Here is a 17890-nt window from a genome sequence, read left to right as displayed (position 1 = left end):
ATGTTTTTTTTTCTATGTTTGTCTGTTTGTGTGCGTGTGTGTGTGTGTGTGTGTGTGTGTGTGCCTTATGTGCATGAGTTAGGTAAATATGACAAGCGTTTTCCGTAGAGTTTTTACCTGATTCTGGTTTAGGGAAGTACAGAGAAAAAGGTACACGAAGATATAAGAGAACAAAAAAACAGGGAAGAAATAGAGATGAGAGAGATGCGAAGGAAGAGTATGACAGAGAGAATGATGAGGCGGGAGTGGAGGAAAACGAGGAGGAAGAGGAGTGAGAGAGGGTTGATGTTGTAGGAAGAAGGAAGAAGAGTGGTGGAGCGTTGATGTTGGTTGAGGAAAAATGGGCTTGCCTCAGACCCTTGATCCTTAATTCCCTTAATCGTGTTACTTTGAAATGAGGCCGAGCATCATAATTCTTTCCTGCACCACCACCGCGACCACACCACACCACACCACCACCAATACCACCCCACACCACCACCAACACCACACCACACCACACCACACCACACCACACCAAACCACCACGAACATCAACACCACACACCACCAGCAACACCAGCAACACCACCAAACATCAACACCACGCCAAGCCACACCACACACCACATCATCACTACAACACTATCCCCGCCCTAACTTGAACCATATTCCCTAGATTTCGTTCACCACCGCCTGTGTACTACTACTACTACTACTACTACTACTACTACTACTACTACTACTACTACTACTACTACTATTGTTTGTTCTACGGCTGCTACTACTTATATTCCTTTCATCACTAATGTCACTTTAATTTATTTATCACCCTTATTATTATAGTTATTATTATCATAAGTATCAACACTTCCTCCGACGTTCTTCTTGTCCTCCTCCTCCTCCTCCTCCTCCTCATCCTCCTCATCCTTCTCCTCCTCCTCCTCCTCATCATCACCATCATCATCATCAACATGCACACATCGTCGCCACTGTTTCCTCCCCGTGTCCCTGGGCGGTCGTGTTTTCTCAGCGTAAGCAGTTAACTTTCTCGGCTTAACTAATGTCCACAATTTTCTCCTTTTGCAGATTACGAGGAATGCCGCGATAATACTCCTGTGCTCCTAACGTGAGTAAACTCTTTTAATGTGTCTTTCTTCTCTGAGCACATGTGTGTGTGTGTGTGTGTTTGCAAGTTTAAAACACGCACAAAAAACTGGGGTAAGTGCGAGTTTTACTAATTATTGTGTGCGCTAAAGCAGAAACGGACAATTTTTTGTGTGTTGTGTCCGTTTCTCTCTCGGGTCGCACCCTAGAGAGTTTTATAGTGATGCGAGGAGGAAGAAAACTAGATGGTTATTCATTTTGTGTGCTTTAGCAGCGACGTTCTTGTGAAATATATCTTGCCCAACCGGATGGCCTGCTCTTTATGTACGGGAGATAATATGGCTTAGGCGGGGAGGAGGAGGAAGCGAGCGGGCTAGCGTGTTGCAGCGTTATGTTATTCACGTCAAGAAAAGAAATGCTACATATGTATTTTAGCCGCTTCTTGCCGCATGTATGCTGCTGGAAAAGGACACACACACACACACACACACACACACACACACACACACACACACACACACACACACACACACGCACCTTGCTTCCTCACCACACCCACACCCACAAACACACGCACTCTTCCCAACACACAGCATCATTTTTAACACACCCCAAGAACACAGACCATCACCTCCCTCCTTACACCAACATCCTAACACATATCCTCCTCCGACACTCTTCCCTTTTTACTTCTGCACCATAACACTCGTCCTTAGTCTTACATCCTATACCTTTTCCCTCCCACAAGTCTTCCCATCCCCGCTTATCCCAACACACTTACACCCATCCTCTCCCCTCACGCCCCCACTCCCTTGCTCTATCAACCCCCCCTGCGTGAAGGTGGTGGGAGGGGTGGAGGGGCCTTCATTCTCTCTCCCAGCACATCCGGCACTCAGGCATAATTTAGCGAGAGCGGCTGCATATCTGTCTGATTATTCCAACGTGAAAGTTTCGCCGTAAAAGAAAGTTATGCACGTGAAAACTCGCTCAATACCAATTAACACACGTCTTTTGCCCTTCCCCTCTCTTCCTCCCTCCTCCTCTCCATACTATTACCTCCAACCCTCCTTCTCTCCCCTACTTATCCGCTATTCTCTTCCTAACCTCCCCTCTACCCACCCAACCTTCCGTGTTCTCCTTCCTTAACTCCCCTCATGCTCCCTATCCGACGGCTTCACTTGTGCAGTATTCTCACCTATTGGATGTTTTGACCCTATGTCCCTACCCTATCCATTATTCCTCCCCTTTCGCCCTCTCTACACCTTCTCTCCTGTACCTCCCTATACACACACATCCTCCCAGATCTTCCTAAACATTTCGTGTCATAGCATTTTTCCCGTCATTCCCTATTGGCCTTCCTTACTCTCACACGCTGCCTCCTCCTCCCTCACCTTTCTCAACCGACGCCCTTCTCCTCCACCTCCTTTTCCTCCTCCACCTTGTTGCCCCTCTCTCCTTCCCTCTTCCTATCCTATTGTAATCTGCTGCATATTTTGGCCCAAGGTTCCAAAATTTCCATCTCATTCCCATATTTCTGCAGCCCGTCTCATTTCCCTTTCATTCCACCCTTCCCACAAGCCCACTCCCTCCCCCAAGCCTCCTCATTGTTTCCTTCCTTCCTTTCCCTTCTCATATCGTAATCTGCCGCATATTTTGGCCCCAGCTTCTCCCGTTTCCATCTCCTTTCCATAAATCTCCCTGCCGACTCATTTCCCTTCATCCCTACGCTCCCACAATCTCCGTTCATCCAGCAACCTTCGCCGAATACTGCTCAGCCCAACCTCATGTCCGCCTGCAGTTTCTCTCTCTCTCTCTCTCTCTCTCTCTCTCTCTCTCTCTCTCTCTCTCTCTCTCTCTCTCTCTCTCTCTCTCTCTCTCTCTCTCTCTCTCTCTCTCTCTCTCTCTCTCTCTCTCTCTCTCTCTCTCTCTCTCTCTCTCTCTCTCTCTCTCTCTCTCTCTCTCTCTCTCTCTCTCTCTCTCTCTCTCTCTCTCTCTCTCTCTCTCTCTCTCTCTCTCTCTCTCTCTCTCTCTCTCTCTCTCTCTCTCTCTCTCTCTCTCTCTCTCTCTCTATCTATCTATCTATCTATCTATCTTTTTCTGACCTTCAACCTAGGCATCACTATTGTACCACCAGGAGCGGCCCTAAGGGAGTCATATGCTTTATTTCTAAAAGCGTCAGCAACAGGACCCCTGAAGTAATGGTCATGTCGTATCTGGCACTTGTTAGGCCCCACCTCGATCATACTGTTCCGTTTTGTCGTATTTATAACTGCAAAGAAAAAGATGAAAATGAACCAAAATTATCCAAGGGTATAAGAACCAAACAGAGAGACTATGGAAGCTTTACTAACATTCATGGGAAAGACGTAGACTGAGAGATGATAAACAAAACCGATATAGATGAAATACTTACACTGAAAGGAAATGCTAGACCACACAGCAATATATATGGACTGGATGCATTCAGGTTTAGAGAGGATATTGGTTAAGTGCATTCATGAAGAGGGTAATGAATGAGTGGAAAAATTAAGCAGATAGTTGACTTATGCAGACACGATTGAAACCTTTAAATAGAGGTTAGACAGATAAACGAGTGAGGAAGAGAGTCGTTAAATACCTCATTCTCCGGGCTGCCATGTGTAGGGCGTCAGCATTTTGTAGTCTCCTTACATCCTTGCCCATCCCTCGTGTCCATTCCCTTTCCTTCCTCTCGCAAATCATTGGTTAATATTCCCCAGGCCAGAAAGTCTCACTCCTGCCCACTAACACGCCTCATTCCTGCCCAACACCGAGGCTCACCATTACGGATTCCTGCTCCTCTTTCCTCGTTCCTCACCCCATCTAGACTACCCCCTCTATGCCTACCCACATAACTTGTCAATATTCCCCAGGCCAAAAAGTCTCACTCCTGCCCACTAACGCGCTTCATTCTAGCCCAACACCGAGGCTCACCATTACGGATTGCTGCTGCTCTTTCCTCATTCCTCATCTCATCTAGACTACCCCCTCTATGCCTACCCACCGCTGCCTCACATACACCACCACCAGCAACACCACCAGCACCACCTCCGCGCCGCCGCCTCGCCTCGCCTCGCATGCCTAGCCCTCACGAGTTAATTATGCTGCGGAGGATCTCCCAGGTGGAGAACGATTTGTACTTTGCAGGATATGAAACACGGGAAACAAGGCCACGCAGCACAGACTGTTATCCTGAATTCACGGCGCGCGCGCGCGAGAGAGAGAGAGAACGAGAGAGAGAGATCTCTCTCTCTCTCTCTCTCTCTCTCTCTCTCTCTCTCTCTCTCTCTCTCTCTCTCTCTCTCTCTCTCTCTCTCTCTCTCTCTCTCTCTCTCTCTCTCTCTCTCTCTCTCTCTCTCTCTCTTCGCGTTCTGAAGTATCCGATTATGAAGGAAATCACATGCTGTTTTTTTTTTTTTTTTTATTCTTGTTTATCATCCTCCGTGGAATAACTCTTTTGCATGTGTGGGAATTCTCGAACAGTGTTTCAGCCTATGATTAACCGGTTGTGTGTGTGTGTGTGTGTGTGTGTGTGTGTGTGTGTGTGTGTGTGTGTGTGTGTGTGTGTGTGTGTGTGTGTGTGTGTGTGTGTGTGTGTGTGTGTGTGTGTTAATTATGGGATTGATCTTTCCTTCGAGCTTTTCATTGTTTTGTTTTTTTACTTATTGGGCGAGCTCTTTTTTTCTGCTTTTTTGCAAGGTCCTTATTTTTTGCGTTGAAATATCCACTCTCATGCTGCTTTATCTATCTCCGTCTGTTTATCTATTTATCTGTCTGTCAATCATCTCATGTATTCTTTTAGATCAGTAAATACCTATAAATACTTAATATTATCTGCAATGACCTACAGAGCTTACCTTTATTCATTTTCTATCTCTTTTTGTCTGTTTATCTATCCATTTAGCTATCTTTCCATCTCAGGTATTCCCCTATATCCGTAAGTACCTATAAACAAATTTAATATCATCTCCAATCACCTACTTGGCTTAACTTCATCCATTTCCCTTCTTTCCCTCCTCCTTCACATTGCACATTAATTTCCCTGCACCCTCTTCTCTCTCCCTCTCTCCCTCACTCCTTCCTCCTATCCCTCATGTTTCCTGTCGTGTCCCTTCAATTCCTCCCAATATCACTGCCTCTCATTTCTCACCTTCCAGCTCCTCCTATGTAGCTTCTTCCCTTCACTTTCTTAGCTTCTCTCTCTCTCTCTCTCTCTCTCTCTCTCTCTCTCTCTCTCTCTCTCTCTCTCTCTCTCTCTCTCTCTCTCTCTCTCTCTCTCTCTCTCTCTCTCTCTCTCTCTCTCTCTCTCTCTCTCTCTCTCTCTCTCTCTCTCTCTCTCTCTCTCTCTCTCTCTCTCTCTCTCTCTCTCTCTCTCTCTCTCTCTCTCTCTCTCTCTCTCTCTCTCTCTCTCTCTCTCTCTCTCTCTCTGTCCTTTTGTAGCTTTTTCTGTCCTTATTTAGCTTTCTCATGTCTTTTTTTTCCTTTCCCCTGTCATTTCCTAACTTTACATTCTTCATCCTGTTTTTCTTCATTCACTTTCTTACCTTTTGTATGTCCACTCCTCTTGTTTTTTTTTTCCCAGGAGCTTTACTATCTCCTTCCATCCCTTCCTTTCCCTAACAATATTTTCTCTTCTCCCCATCTTCTTCAGCTCTTTTTAACTCCTGCCCTTCACCTGCTCAGCTTCATTCTCTTATTTTTTTCGTCTCACGTTTCGCAGCATCACTTTGTCCTCCCTCTCTCTTTCTCATCTCCTCTCTGTACTTCGTTCTCCCCATCCCTGTCGCCTAACGCAGATTAACTCTTTCCTCTTTTTGTCTCACCTTTTACCCAGTTACACTTTTTCTTTCGCCTTTCCTAACTTCCCTCTTTTACTTTATCTGACTTGCTGCGTTATTTTTTTCCCACGTCCTTCAGTCCCCCTCTTGCTCTTTGTTTTTTTCCTCTTTAGCTTGTTTTCTTAATCCTTACTTCCTTACTTTCATTATCTTCGTTTTCTCGCTTCTCTCAAGTTATTTTTATCCTTTCCTCTCACCTCCGTTTTCCTCTTTCTTTACCTCATTTCCCAAAGCTTTATTCTTCCCATTCTCACCTAAACCCTTCACACTTACCTCTCTCGATTCTCCTCACTTCTCTCTATTCCTCATTTCCTTGATCTTTATTCGACACTTTCTCGTCTCTCAAGTTTTACCCTCCCTCATATTACCCACTCGAGTTTTTATCCTTCATTCCTTTCTCCACTTTGACATTCTACTCGTACCTTTCCTTCGCCCTTCTTCTACACCCGCACACATCCTTCTTCTCCGCCTTATCCCACCTTTTGTATCCTTCCATATCCTTTCCTGCATTCTCCTTATTCGTACTCTAGCTGTGACTTCATGAACGGGAACGAGACAAGAATAACCTCTATAGATAAATGATTAAATGGATTGATTGATTGATTGAGTTATAGATAGTTAAATAGATAAATAAATTTATTGATAGATACATAGATATACAGATAAATAAGTAGGTATACAGACAGATAGATAGTTTACGGACCACAGCTTCCAAAATATTGTAAGAATATATGAAGTTAAGAAAACAAAAAATAAGAAATGTAGGATATAACTAATATTTTATGACAAAAAGCTACCTGCAGTTCAGCCTTGAATGTTTAACCAGTGAATGTAATAAAAACTAGGTAAACGTTGATAATATTTCACACGCATTGGAACATAAGTGGGTATTAGTAAAAGAAAACACTCATCTATACTACACACACTTCACACAAATACACACTCCGCGGCGCTTCCATCAACATGACGCGACTAAAAAATAAGTAGGAAAGTGTAAAAGAAAACACTCATTCATAATAGAACACACACACACACACACACACACACACACACACACACACACACACACACACACACACACACACACACACACACACACACACACACACACACACACACACACACACACACCACTCAAACTCACACACACACACACACACACACACACACACACACACACACACACACACACACACACACACACACACACACACACACACACACACACACACACACACACACACACACACACACACACACACACACTCTCTCTCTCTCTCTCTCTCTCTCTCTCTCTCTCTCTCTCTCTCTCTCTCTCTCTCTCTCTCTCTCTCTCTCTCTCTCTCTCTCTCTCTCTCTCTCTCTCTCTCTCTCTCTCTCTCTCTCTCTCTCTCTCTCTCTCTCTCTCTCTCTCTCTCTCTCTCTCTCTCTCTCTCTCTCTCTCTCTCTCTCTCTCTCTCTCTCTCTCTCTCTCTCTCTCTCTCTCTCACACACACACACACACACACACACACACACACACACACACACACACACACACACACACACACACACACACACACACACACACACACAGAAGGTCCTGGCAGTACCCAGAGATCGACGATAATGAGCATGCACTTGCTCGTGTCGGGAGGGTTTTTGCTGGCGAAAGCAAGTTCAACTCGTGATCCGGCCGTGGTGAATTACATACACACACACACACACACACACACACACACACACACACACACACACACACACACACACACACACACACACACTCTCAAACTCACACACACACACACACACACACACACACACACACACACACACACACACACACACACACACACACACACACACACACACAAACTCACTCACACACACACACACACACACACACACACACACACACACACACACACACACACACACACACACACACACACACACACACACACACACACACACACACACACACACACACGCATTCCCTTCTCTCACTTCACACACACTTCGCTGCGGGACTGTCAGCACTTCGGGACCTGCCCTTCACTTCTGCCCTCATAAGCCAGCCCAGGTAATGGAGCGCCTCGCTTGCTAACTAATCATCCCCAAACTTCATGACTGCAAACTTACCCTCACCTCGGAGGTCGCAAATCATGAAGTCCACGGCCCACTTTCTGCTGTCTACCCTTCATGCCTCCCTACTGACCTACCCACCTGCCTTTCCTACCTCCCTGCAGCCTACTTTCCCCCCTGTAGCCTCTCTTCCTCCCCTGTAGCTTCCATTCCTACCCTTCCTCCTCCTTCCTCTCTCTAACTCCTCCTTCACTTGAGCACCACCAGTCTCTTTCTCTCTCTCCCTCTTTTGATTTCATCCTCGTCCGCTTCCGCCTCCGTGTTTTTGCTCTTCGCCTCTTCCACCTGGATATTTCTTGCATGCTCTTGCTCCGTATTTTCTCCTCTTCAACTTCCAGCTTTTCTCTTTTCCTCATTTTTCTCTCTTTTTCCCTTTCTGTTTTTTCGAGTTTTTTCACTTTGTCCGTCCTCATCATTCTTTTATCCTCATTCTCCTCTTCTGCTATTCTCCTTTTCCTTTTCTATTTTGTCCCCCTTGTCCTCATCGGTTTTTTTCTTAATCTCTTCCCTCCTCTTCCTCCTCTCCTTTTCCTTCTCCTCCCCCTCCTGACCGAGAGGCTTGACTTATCATCTGACATATTTGTTCCCTTCCCTTCCTCCCTCCCATCCCGTTCCTCTCTCCCTCCTTCACTCACCCTTTCCTCTCACTCACTCATTATCTTCCCTAATTCTTCCATTATCAAATGTCCATCTGCTTTCAGCGCCCCTTCCCTCGGCCTCTTCTATCTTCTGTTCCCTCTCATCACCTCTCCTCTTCCCCTTTTTCATGATCGTCTTCCTCATTCGTTTGCCTTTCCTACTCCTTCACTCACTTCCCGCCCTTCCATTAGGAGTCGTCTATCTCCTTTCCTCGCATATATATTCTCTCCCATCCACCTCCACTGCTCGCATTCACCACCACCGCCGCGTTCTCCCTCTCTAAAGCTTTCCATTATGCGCCCCAATCCGTAGTTTCGCCTCAGCCGTCCTTGCTTCGTTCTCGGTAAGCGGTGAGTCGCCTCCTTGGACGAGCGACGGCTGGTTCTCACGCCATCTGCTAAGTGCTGTTGTTGTTGCTGCTAATGCTGTGTACTGTCCTCAAACAAAGGCACACTCTTACGCACGCATGCACACTCTCTCCCGCGTGCGTGCAGACACTCTCCCGCGCGCTCATATACTTGCGCACGCATATGCACACTCGAGCTTCTTCCTTTTCGTCTTTTTCTTCGTTGTCTTCCTCTTTTTCGTTATTTTCCTTTCCTTCTTTATCTTCCTCTTCCTCTCCCTCTCCCTACTCCTTCTCGAATCGCTAACTTCACCATCAACACCACCATCACCAGATTCATAAACTTTCCTCGCAAAACTCTACGGTGATGTTTAGCCATATTTTAATAACATCATCGATAACCACTTGAATCATCACTTCTTTTCTATACTACTACTACTACTACTGCTACTACTACTACTACTACTACTACTTCTATAACCTCTACAACCACCACCAGTAAACTCGTTCGCTCAAAATTCTAGTCTTTCGCCTCCTCTTCCTTTCCTTTTCCTTCCTCCCCAATACTACTATTAACTGAGGCTTGAAGGATACTCAGCGTGGTGGTGAGAGCTCCACCACCACCACCACCACCACCATTACTACCTCTTCTCCACCACCATGACCGGCGCCATTATCATCTCCTCAGCGCCTTTTGCTCTCCTTCCACTCATCCTCTCCTTCCTTTTATCTCCTTTTTAGCTCTCTCTTTCTTCTCCTTACTCCTCCTCCTACTTATGTTCCGTTTCGTTAGCCTTTTCATCCTCCTCTTTCTCCTCATTTTTATCATCATCCTCTTACTTCTCGTATTTCTTCTCTTTCTCCGCCTCCTCCTCCTCCTCCTCCTCCTCCTCCTCTTTACCCCATTCGCTCTCAACCCTGACGCTAACCGCCCTCTTTTGACCTCTTTTAAGCTCACCCAATGGAGGCCGGCCAAGGGTGAGGGACGAGGGCGAGGGGAGGAGGTGAAGGGCCTCTTATTACTGCTCCATAGAGAGGGCGAGGGAAAAGTTATGAGGGAAGGCCGGAAAAGAAAGCATAATCAATTCAAATTCTTAAGATGACCTAACGCAGCCCTTTCGTGGAAGTGGCCAAGTTCATAAAGTGTGTGTGTCTGTGTGGGGGAGGGTTGTACATGTGTGGGTGGGTAGGGCTGGGGGTGGTTGCGTGTGTATGTGTGTGGGTGTGTATGTGTTGCTCTGTTTCTCGTTCCCTTCAACCCTGTGTTTCCTCTTCTTGTGTCCCTTTAAACCATCCTACACATTTCTTTCTTTTTTTTTTCGCTATTTAAGTTTTTTGTATTTTTTGTATTTTGTGCCCGTGAAATAGTTGTCCACCATCTCCTTGCGTTTCTGTCTCTCGTGGCGTATGATAGTGTGTCCTCTTTTCTGCGTCCCCATAACATATACTCTCAATTCTCTTTCTCTTCCCTTTACCTTCCTGTTTTCAAGCACAAAAAGCAACTCACCATCATGCCCTTGCGTTTCTGTCTCCTGTGCCGTATGATCGCGTGACCCCCTTTCTGCGTCCCTATAACATATACTCTCAACTCTCTTTCTTTTTCTTTTATCTTCATGTTTCCAAGGACTCCAAGAACAGTTGATCATCATGCTCTTGCGTCTGTGCCTCCCGCTTCGTATGCTCCTCTTTATGTGTCCCTATAACAAATACCCTTCAGTCCCTTTTCTTTTCCTTCATCTTCGTGTTTCCAAGCACCCCAAAAAACAACTAACCATCGTCCTCCTGCGCGTTTGTCTCCCGTACCCAACGATAGCATGTTCCCCTTCCTGCGTCCCTCTAACATATACCTTCCGCTCCCTTTCATCAGTCCTCTGCGTTGCCCTTCTATAGCTTACTTCTCCGCACTTGGTCTCGGCTTATGTCCCGCAAAGACGGACGAACGAGACCTCACAACGGCAGTAAACGTTCAGACCCACTATGCGAAGCGGCCGCGGAACTTCGCAAAGGTTAACAGCACTCACTACCACGTTACTGCCTGTCCCCTTCCTTCTCCCCGTCCTTTCTGTCTCTTCCACCCTCCCCCTCCTTTCCTCTACCCTTCCCTCTCCCCTACCTTCCTCGCCACCCTTCCCTTCCTCTTCCCTTCTCTTTCTCCACCTCCTCTCCTCTCCCCTTCCCTCTTCCCGTTCCTTCATCTCTCCCTTCCTTCCTCTCCCCCTCCCTTCCTTTCTTCCCTCCCTTCCATTCCCCTCCCCTTTCACTGTCACGGCACATCACAGCGTCTCCCAGAAGGATTTACCCTCACTCACCTTCCTACCCTATCATTTCGTCCCTCTCTCTCCTTCCCTCTCTTCTTACGTCCCTCTCACCTTCCCCTCTCCCTCACTCTCCCCCTCTCTCCCCTTCAATCACGGCATGTCATAGAGGCTTACCAAGGTCATCACCCTCTCTCCCTCTCCCTCGCTCACTCCATTCCTCTCCCCCTCTCTATTCCCTTTATTCTCTCTCTCTCTCTCTCCCTCTCTTTAGTACGTCACGGCCTCTCAAAAGCCATCCCCCATACCCCCCTTTTTCCACCTCCCCTCACTTTTCCCTCCCTCCTTTCTTCCCTCCTTCCCTCCCTTCCACACTCCCTCCCTCCCTCCCGTCACGTCAGGCGACTCGTTCTGCTCCGGCCGGCCCGAGGACTTGGCTCAAGGCTTCGAAAGTTTCCTAATCGTCACTCGTGTGTTGCCCGCCTGCCTCGTGTGGTGGTGGTAGTGGTGGTGGTGGAGATGGTGGTGGTGGTGTGATTGTCGTTCACGTCGTTAGTGTCACCGTTTTCCTTCACTTCCTCTTCCTCTTCTTCCTCAATTTCCTCTTCTTCCTTCTTCTCGTCTTCCTCCACCTACTCCTCCAATTCCTCCTGCAAATGCTTTTCCTCCTTCTCTTCCTCCTCCTCCTCCTTGTCTTTCTGCATTGCCGCTCTCCTTCGTTTCCTACTCGATCTTCCCCTGTCAACCTCCTCCTTTTAGTTCGCCACCTTCTCCTTCTCCTCCTCCTTCTCTTCCTCCTCCTCCTCTTCTCTCCTCTTCCTCGTCCTTGTCCATTCTCAAGTCCTTCCTCGCTCACGTCTTACACAGGAGGAGGAAGTGGAAAGCGGACTAGGCCGTTGTCGACTCGAAGTTATAATAAGTAGAGAGGAAGTTCTCGGCATTTACTCGATACATCTTACAGTCTTGAGTCGCTCCTTGTCTTGTGTCGTCAGCTGTTCGCCTCGCTGGACTTTTCCTTTAACTGTCCACGGCCGTTTGTCTTTAGAGTGAAGTACCAAGTTACCTGTTCTTTGATAGTGTTTGGCCTGTTTCTTCTGTGCTTACTTTCCTTGCTACCTGGTCTATACCTGGATTTGAGTATGTGCGTACGTGTGTGTGGCTGCTTCTCTCTATAGTGAAGGGAGTATTATTGAGTTACCTGTCATTTGAAAATAGTTTACATGGTTTTCTGTGCTTTCCTTACTATCATTGTGCTTAGAGGAACGTTTTATTTGGATCTGAAAAGTTTGTATGTGGGTTTGGCTATTTCTATATTGAAGGGAATATTACTTGAGTTACCTGTCATTAATAGTTTTCCAGGTTTTATGTGCTTTGCTTTCTCCCTGTGTACTTATATTCACCTTTTACCGGCATAAGTGTGTGTGAGTGTGTGTGTGTGTGTGTGCGCTCAAGTAACTCTCTCTCTCTCCTTACATCTATCTCCTTGTCGACTGATGTCAGCTAGAGCAAATAATTGACCTACTACTTAATGGAGCAAGCAGTTAAACATGAGAGCAGAGCAAGGTGGCATGAAAGGATGTCAGTAATTAGTTAATGGATAAGAGGAAGAGAGAGAGGGAGGACAAACGAACTAAGAGAGAGAGAGAGAGAGAGAGAGAGAGAGAGAGATTAGGTTTCAGTCTCACTCTGAAACCAGTAGCAAAAAACTGTTTAGTCACACACACACACACACACACACACACACACACACACACACACACACACACACATAGGAGAGTATAATGGCCGGGCTAAGTAAAAAGGATCATTGAAAACTATGAAAAATGAGCCTGAATTCCACCACCACCACCACCACCACCGGCATGACGGATCACTCGCCTCACACCGAAATACATCAAGATTCATTACTCCTTGCCACCGCTCAATTCCTTAAGAAATCTCCCTTTGCTTCCTCTCTTTCCTTCTTTCCTCCCATCAATAGCCAGTTTCCCTTCTCTTAAAACTGCATCCTCCTCTCCTCCTATTTTCAGTTATTTTCTTCCTCTTTTTTCTTCTTCCTTCTAATGTAATTCTTTCTCTCTTCCCTCCTACCAATAGCTAGTTTCCAATGGGTCTTTTTTTAACCCTTCTCTTTCTGTTCTTCTTCTCCCTCTTCTTCTCTCTTCATTTATTATTTTCCCTTCTTCACTTCCACCAATACCTAGTTACTAAGCGCGTCTGCTTCTTCCCTCCTCCTCCTCCTCCTTTTCCTCTTCTTCTGTCTTTAAAAGTATTCGAATGACCAATTTTGAGGGTTGTGGAGGTTTGTTTTGGCTTTTTTTTCTTTTTTCCTCCATCAGTGGCTTATTTTTTACACTTTCTTCCTTCTCCTTCACCCTCTTCCTTTTCTCCCTTTTTCACATACGCGTCAAGTGATTTTCAAAGCAGAGCAGTGGGGAAGCTTTCGTCGACCTTTTTTTCACCCCGTTTTCCTCGCCTCAGTTCATATTTCCGAGCTACTCTTTCCTTCCCACATCCTTTATTTTTTGCCCTCCTGACATAATTATATGCAAAGAAGTCATTTTCGAGGAAGAGGGGAAGTCTTTTTTTCGTCCTTTCCTCTTTCTTATCCGGCGTAGTTGTGGCCCGCTCTTTCCATCTTCTACCTTTTTTCGCCTTTCTCTCTTCTCTCTTTCCCTTTTTCAACCTTTCCTCTTCTTTTACCCGCTCTTTTCTCCCTTCTCTTTCCCCCCTTCCCTCCTCTCTCTTCCTCTTTTTCAGCCTTTCCTCTTCCTTCATCCACTCTTTTCCCCCTTGCACCTCTTTTGCCCTTCCCTCTTCTCTCTTCCTATTTTTCAGCCTTTCCTCTTCCTTCATCCACTCTTTTCCCCCTTCCACCTCTTTTGCCCTTCCCTCTTCTCTCCTCCTCTTTTTCAGCCTTTCCTCTTCCCTTACCCGCTCTTCCTTCCTTCTCTTTTCCCTTTTCTCTTTTCCTCTTTTTTAACCTCTTCTCTTCCCTTACCCGCTCTTCCTCCCTTCTATTTTCCCTCTTCTCTCTTCCTCTTTTTCAGCCTTTCCTCTTCCTTTACCCGCTCTTTCCTCCCTTCTCTTTTCCCTCTTCTCTCTTCCTCTTTTTTTCAGCCTTTCTCTTCCTTTTCCGGCGTAATTGTGACCCGGTCTTTCCCCCTTTCCTCTTCCTCTTCCCCCTTCTCTCTTCCCCTTAATGCCTATCATGACTAATGCTTAAGATGGAGAGAAAGGGAAGAGTAATGAATAGTCTTGAGTGATGAGGCCGAAGGGGTAATTAGGGTCACAGAGAGGAAGGGTTATATGTGTAAATGGGAGATACGATGTAAACAAGGCGATAATGAATGTGAGAGAGAGAGAGAGAGAGAGAGAGGAAGTTAAGAATAGAATGAAACAAATTAATAAATGGAAAAATGTGATAAGAGATAATAGAGTAACAGAAAGAAAAGGAAGATGGAGAAGTGAAACAGGAACGAATAAAGAGAGAGGTGGAGAGAGAAGGAATAAGGAGAGAGAGAGAGAGAGAGAGAGAGAGAGAGAGAGAGAGAGAGACGGAGAGAGAATACGGTATGACCAAGGGGAGAAGGAAGGAGTGGGTGAAGAAGGGGAAGAACAGGGGAGGATCAGAACCCATTAGGAGATTCAGGGGAACACGATCGAGGACACAAGAAACGGAGGAAGAAGAGGACGAGGATGAAGGAGAAAGAAGACAAGAAAGAGGAGAAGGAGGAGGATTTGAGGGTCTGTACGAATCGAATTGAGTGATGTCAAGGAGAATAAAGAAGAGGAGAAGAGAAGAAAAAACTAATGACTGGACAGGAAGAGACGCAGTAGCTATGGTGAAGAAGAAAGAAAGGATTCAAGTAAACAAAAGGAAAGGAGGGATTAGAGAAAGAGGGAAGGAATGAGGGGGACAATAAGGGTGGGGATAGGGGATTAGGTAGAAGAAAGGGAGATAACGCTGGATAAAGGCGATTAGAATGTCTTTTGTGGTCCCGATCCTCTTAAGAAGGGGAAATAATTATTGTTATGACGGTAATAGTCTTGTATCCCACGATAATGAATGACCCCGGAGAGAGAGAGAGAGTTGGTTAGTTTGTTTGTGTTTCGGGAGTTTTCTGTTTGTGTTTGTGTGTGTGTGTGTGTGTGTGTGTGTGTGTGTGTGTGTGTGTGTGTGTGTGTGTGTGTGTGTGTGTGTGTGTGTTGTCTTTCCACATGCACGCACACAGATAAATGTATTGTTTCAGTATCCATCGGCGCGCATTTCGACAATCACTCACACGAATAGTTCCAATGCCACTTGAATGAATAGATTTAATGAGTCTGCTGCATCGACACGCTCCAACTAACATAATGAGTAAATGAGTGAGCGAGTGAGTGGATTGAGTGCGTGGGTCGGGTTATGTGTGCAGTGTGTGTGTGTGTGTGTGTGTGGGTGTGTGTGTGGGTGGGTGGGTGTGAGTGGCTGGCGATTTAATGTCACACACACACACACACAGACACACACACACACACACACACACACACACACACACACACACACACACACACACACACACACACACACACACACACACACACACACACACACACACACACACACACACACACACACACACACACACACACACACACACACACTCATCTACATTAAAAATAAACACTCCTGAAAGCTCCTATGACGGTCGAGCTTTTGAATATTAATACGCAATAACAATAAATTTGTCGCTCCTTCTTCTCTTCCTCCTCCCCCTCCTCCTCCTCCTCATCCTCATCCTCCACATGCTTTCCCAAATGCTTCCCTTCCCCATTCTCTCTCACTTACTTTCCCTCCCTTAGTTTCTCCGCCATCAGTATCTCCACATTTTTTATATCCTAATTCTTCCACCTTCTTTCCCTTCCCACTTCCTCCACCTTCTTTTTCTTCCACAATCAATGTCTCCATCTTCTTTCCCTCCTCAGTTCCTCCACCTTTTTTTCCCTTCCCAATTCCTCCATTTACTTTTTCACCTTTAATTTCTCCACTTTCTTTCCCTCCCCAATTCCCCTCACCCCTTATTTTTCCCCTCCCAATCCTCCACTTTCTGTTCCTCCCTCCATTCCTCGGCTTTCTTTCCCCTTTCCACTCGTCCACGTTCCTTCCCTCCCTACTCCCTCTGCCCTTCTTTCTACCCACATCCCCACCTACTTTTCCACCCGCTATTCCCAACTCCCCCACCCATGTATCCCTTTTACCCCCTCCTCACCTCACTCCCCGATCACTTACCTCTCTGCGGCAGTGCTCGAGGGTCTCCGCATGTGGGTGGAAGCAGCGTGAGGGTGGCAAAGAACCCGCACACCCACACCCACGCTCGTACCCACACCATGATGCTCTGGGAGTAACTGGGCGGAGTGGGAGGCGGCTGGGTGTGAGACTGCTATGCGGGGGGTTGCTGGGTGAGCGGTCACGGCTTGAGTGGGCTGCCTGAGGGTCTGGCGTTTGGTTGAGTGGGCTTGATGGAGTGGGCCTCGTTTTACAACATGAGTGAGCTTGGTTTCATAGCTGGAGAGGATTTTTAGTACGGTTTGCAGTAGGCTTTGAGGTAAGACCGGAGTGGGCTTGACTTGTTACTGTAAGGGAAGGGTTGCTGCCATTGGGTTCTTGCAGTGATGGGCTGTGGTTCTGGGGTTCAGGCTGGGATGGGACGATATGAAAGTAGTGAAAAGTTTTAAACAATCACGCACTGGGTCTTCGTTCCTTTGTACCCTCCTCACTCTCCTCCTGTCAGGTTTATTGTGTTTGCAATGTTATGTGTTAGTTCGTTTTCATTACACAGTGAAAAGGAGGAGAGATGGATGTGTTGGTTGATGTTGATGTAGGTTGATTTCCTGTTTTTTTTTGTGTGTGTTTTTTATCCCTCCCCCTCTCTTTCTCTTTGTTGTTCGTACCTTACTAAGTCTTATCGTTTTCTATTTTACAGTCATAATATCTGACGTTCTTGATTTTAGTGTTCTCTTCTCGATACTTTCATTCATTACTCACTTTTTCCTGGTATTCATTTCTGTATCGCACTCACTGTTCATAATTTTTCATTCCCTCCCTCACACTCTTTCCTTTTATTGTTTTCCACGATATCTGAGTTTCGTGTTTCCCCGGACTGACCTTTGTGTGTGTTTGTTCCGCGGACGCACAAGATAAACTTTCCTGTCAGTTTTTTAACCTGTCTTCGGTGTTGTGGATTGCGTTTGTTTTCTTTCTCTTCCTTCTGTTTTTTTCTCCTCTCGGTCTGTCCAAACTGCAATTTATAGTCGCCAATTCGCCGGGTTCGTGAGATTAGTGGCTTCGAATTTCGTCATCCTCTCATCGGTGACTGTAAATAATGTCACTTCGCTCATATGAACTAGAACAAAGGTGGTGTGATGAGCTGGAGGTGTGTGGGCGTGAGTGTGCTTGTGGGGGGGAAGTGGGGTAAGGGGAAGGGGAAAGGCTCGGGGGTGGTTGTGTGTGTGTGTGTGTGTTCGAGAGTCAACACGGCAGTTCAACAGGAGTCCATGATTTACAGTCTGTCAGTCAATCAGTCCGTCGATTTGTCTGAGGG

At 46.4% G+C, this 17890-nt stretch overlaps 1 protein-coding gene across 2 annotated transcripts in view; it reads right to left on the bottom strand.

Moving 5' to 3' along the window:
- LOC126999430 (peroxidasin homolog) overlaps positions 1–17890 on the bottom strand; it is a 119527-nt gene that overhangs the window by 99529 nt on the left and 2108 nt on the right. Inside the window, exon 2 of one of the 2 annotated variants that reach the window (XM_050862018.1) lies at positions 16579–17692. In XM_050862018.1, the coding sequence (XP_050717975.1) occupies positions 16579–16678 (100 nt within the window). In that variant the 5' untranslated portion in view covers positions 16679–17692. The remainder of the gene's footprint in view (positions 1–16578; positions 17693–17890) is intronic. The other variant, XM_050862026.1, reaches the window with a different exon arrangement.

Source organism: Eriocheir sinensis, chromosome 2 (genome assembly GCF_024679095.1).
Source record: "Eriocheir sinensis breed Jianghai 21 chromosome 2, ASM2467909v1, whole genome shotgun sequence".
Classification (NCBI taxonomy): domain Eukaryota; kingdom Metazoa; phylum Arthropoda; class Malacostraca; order Decapoda; family Varunidae; genus Eriocheir; species Eriocheir sinensis.
Note: the sequence above shows the minus strand (reverse complement) of the source record. Positions and strands in the feature narration are given on the sequence as shown.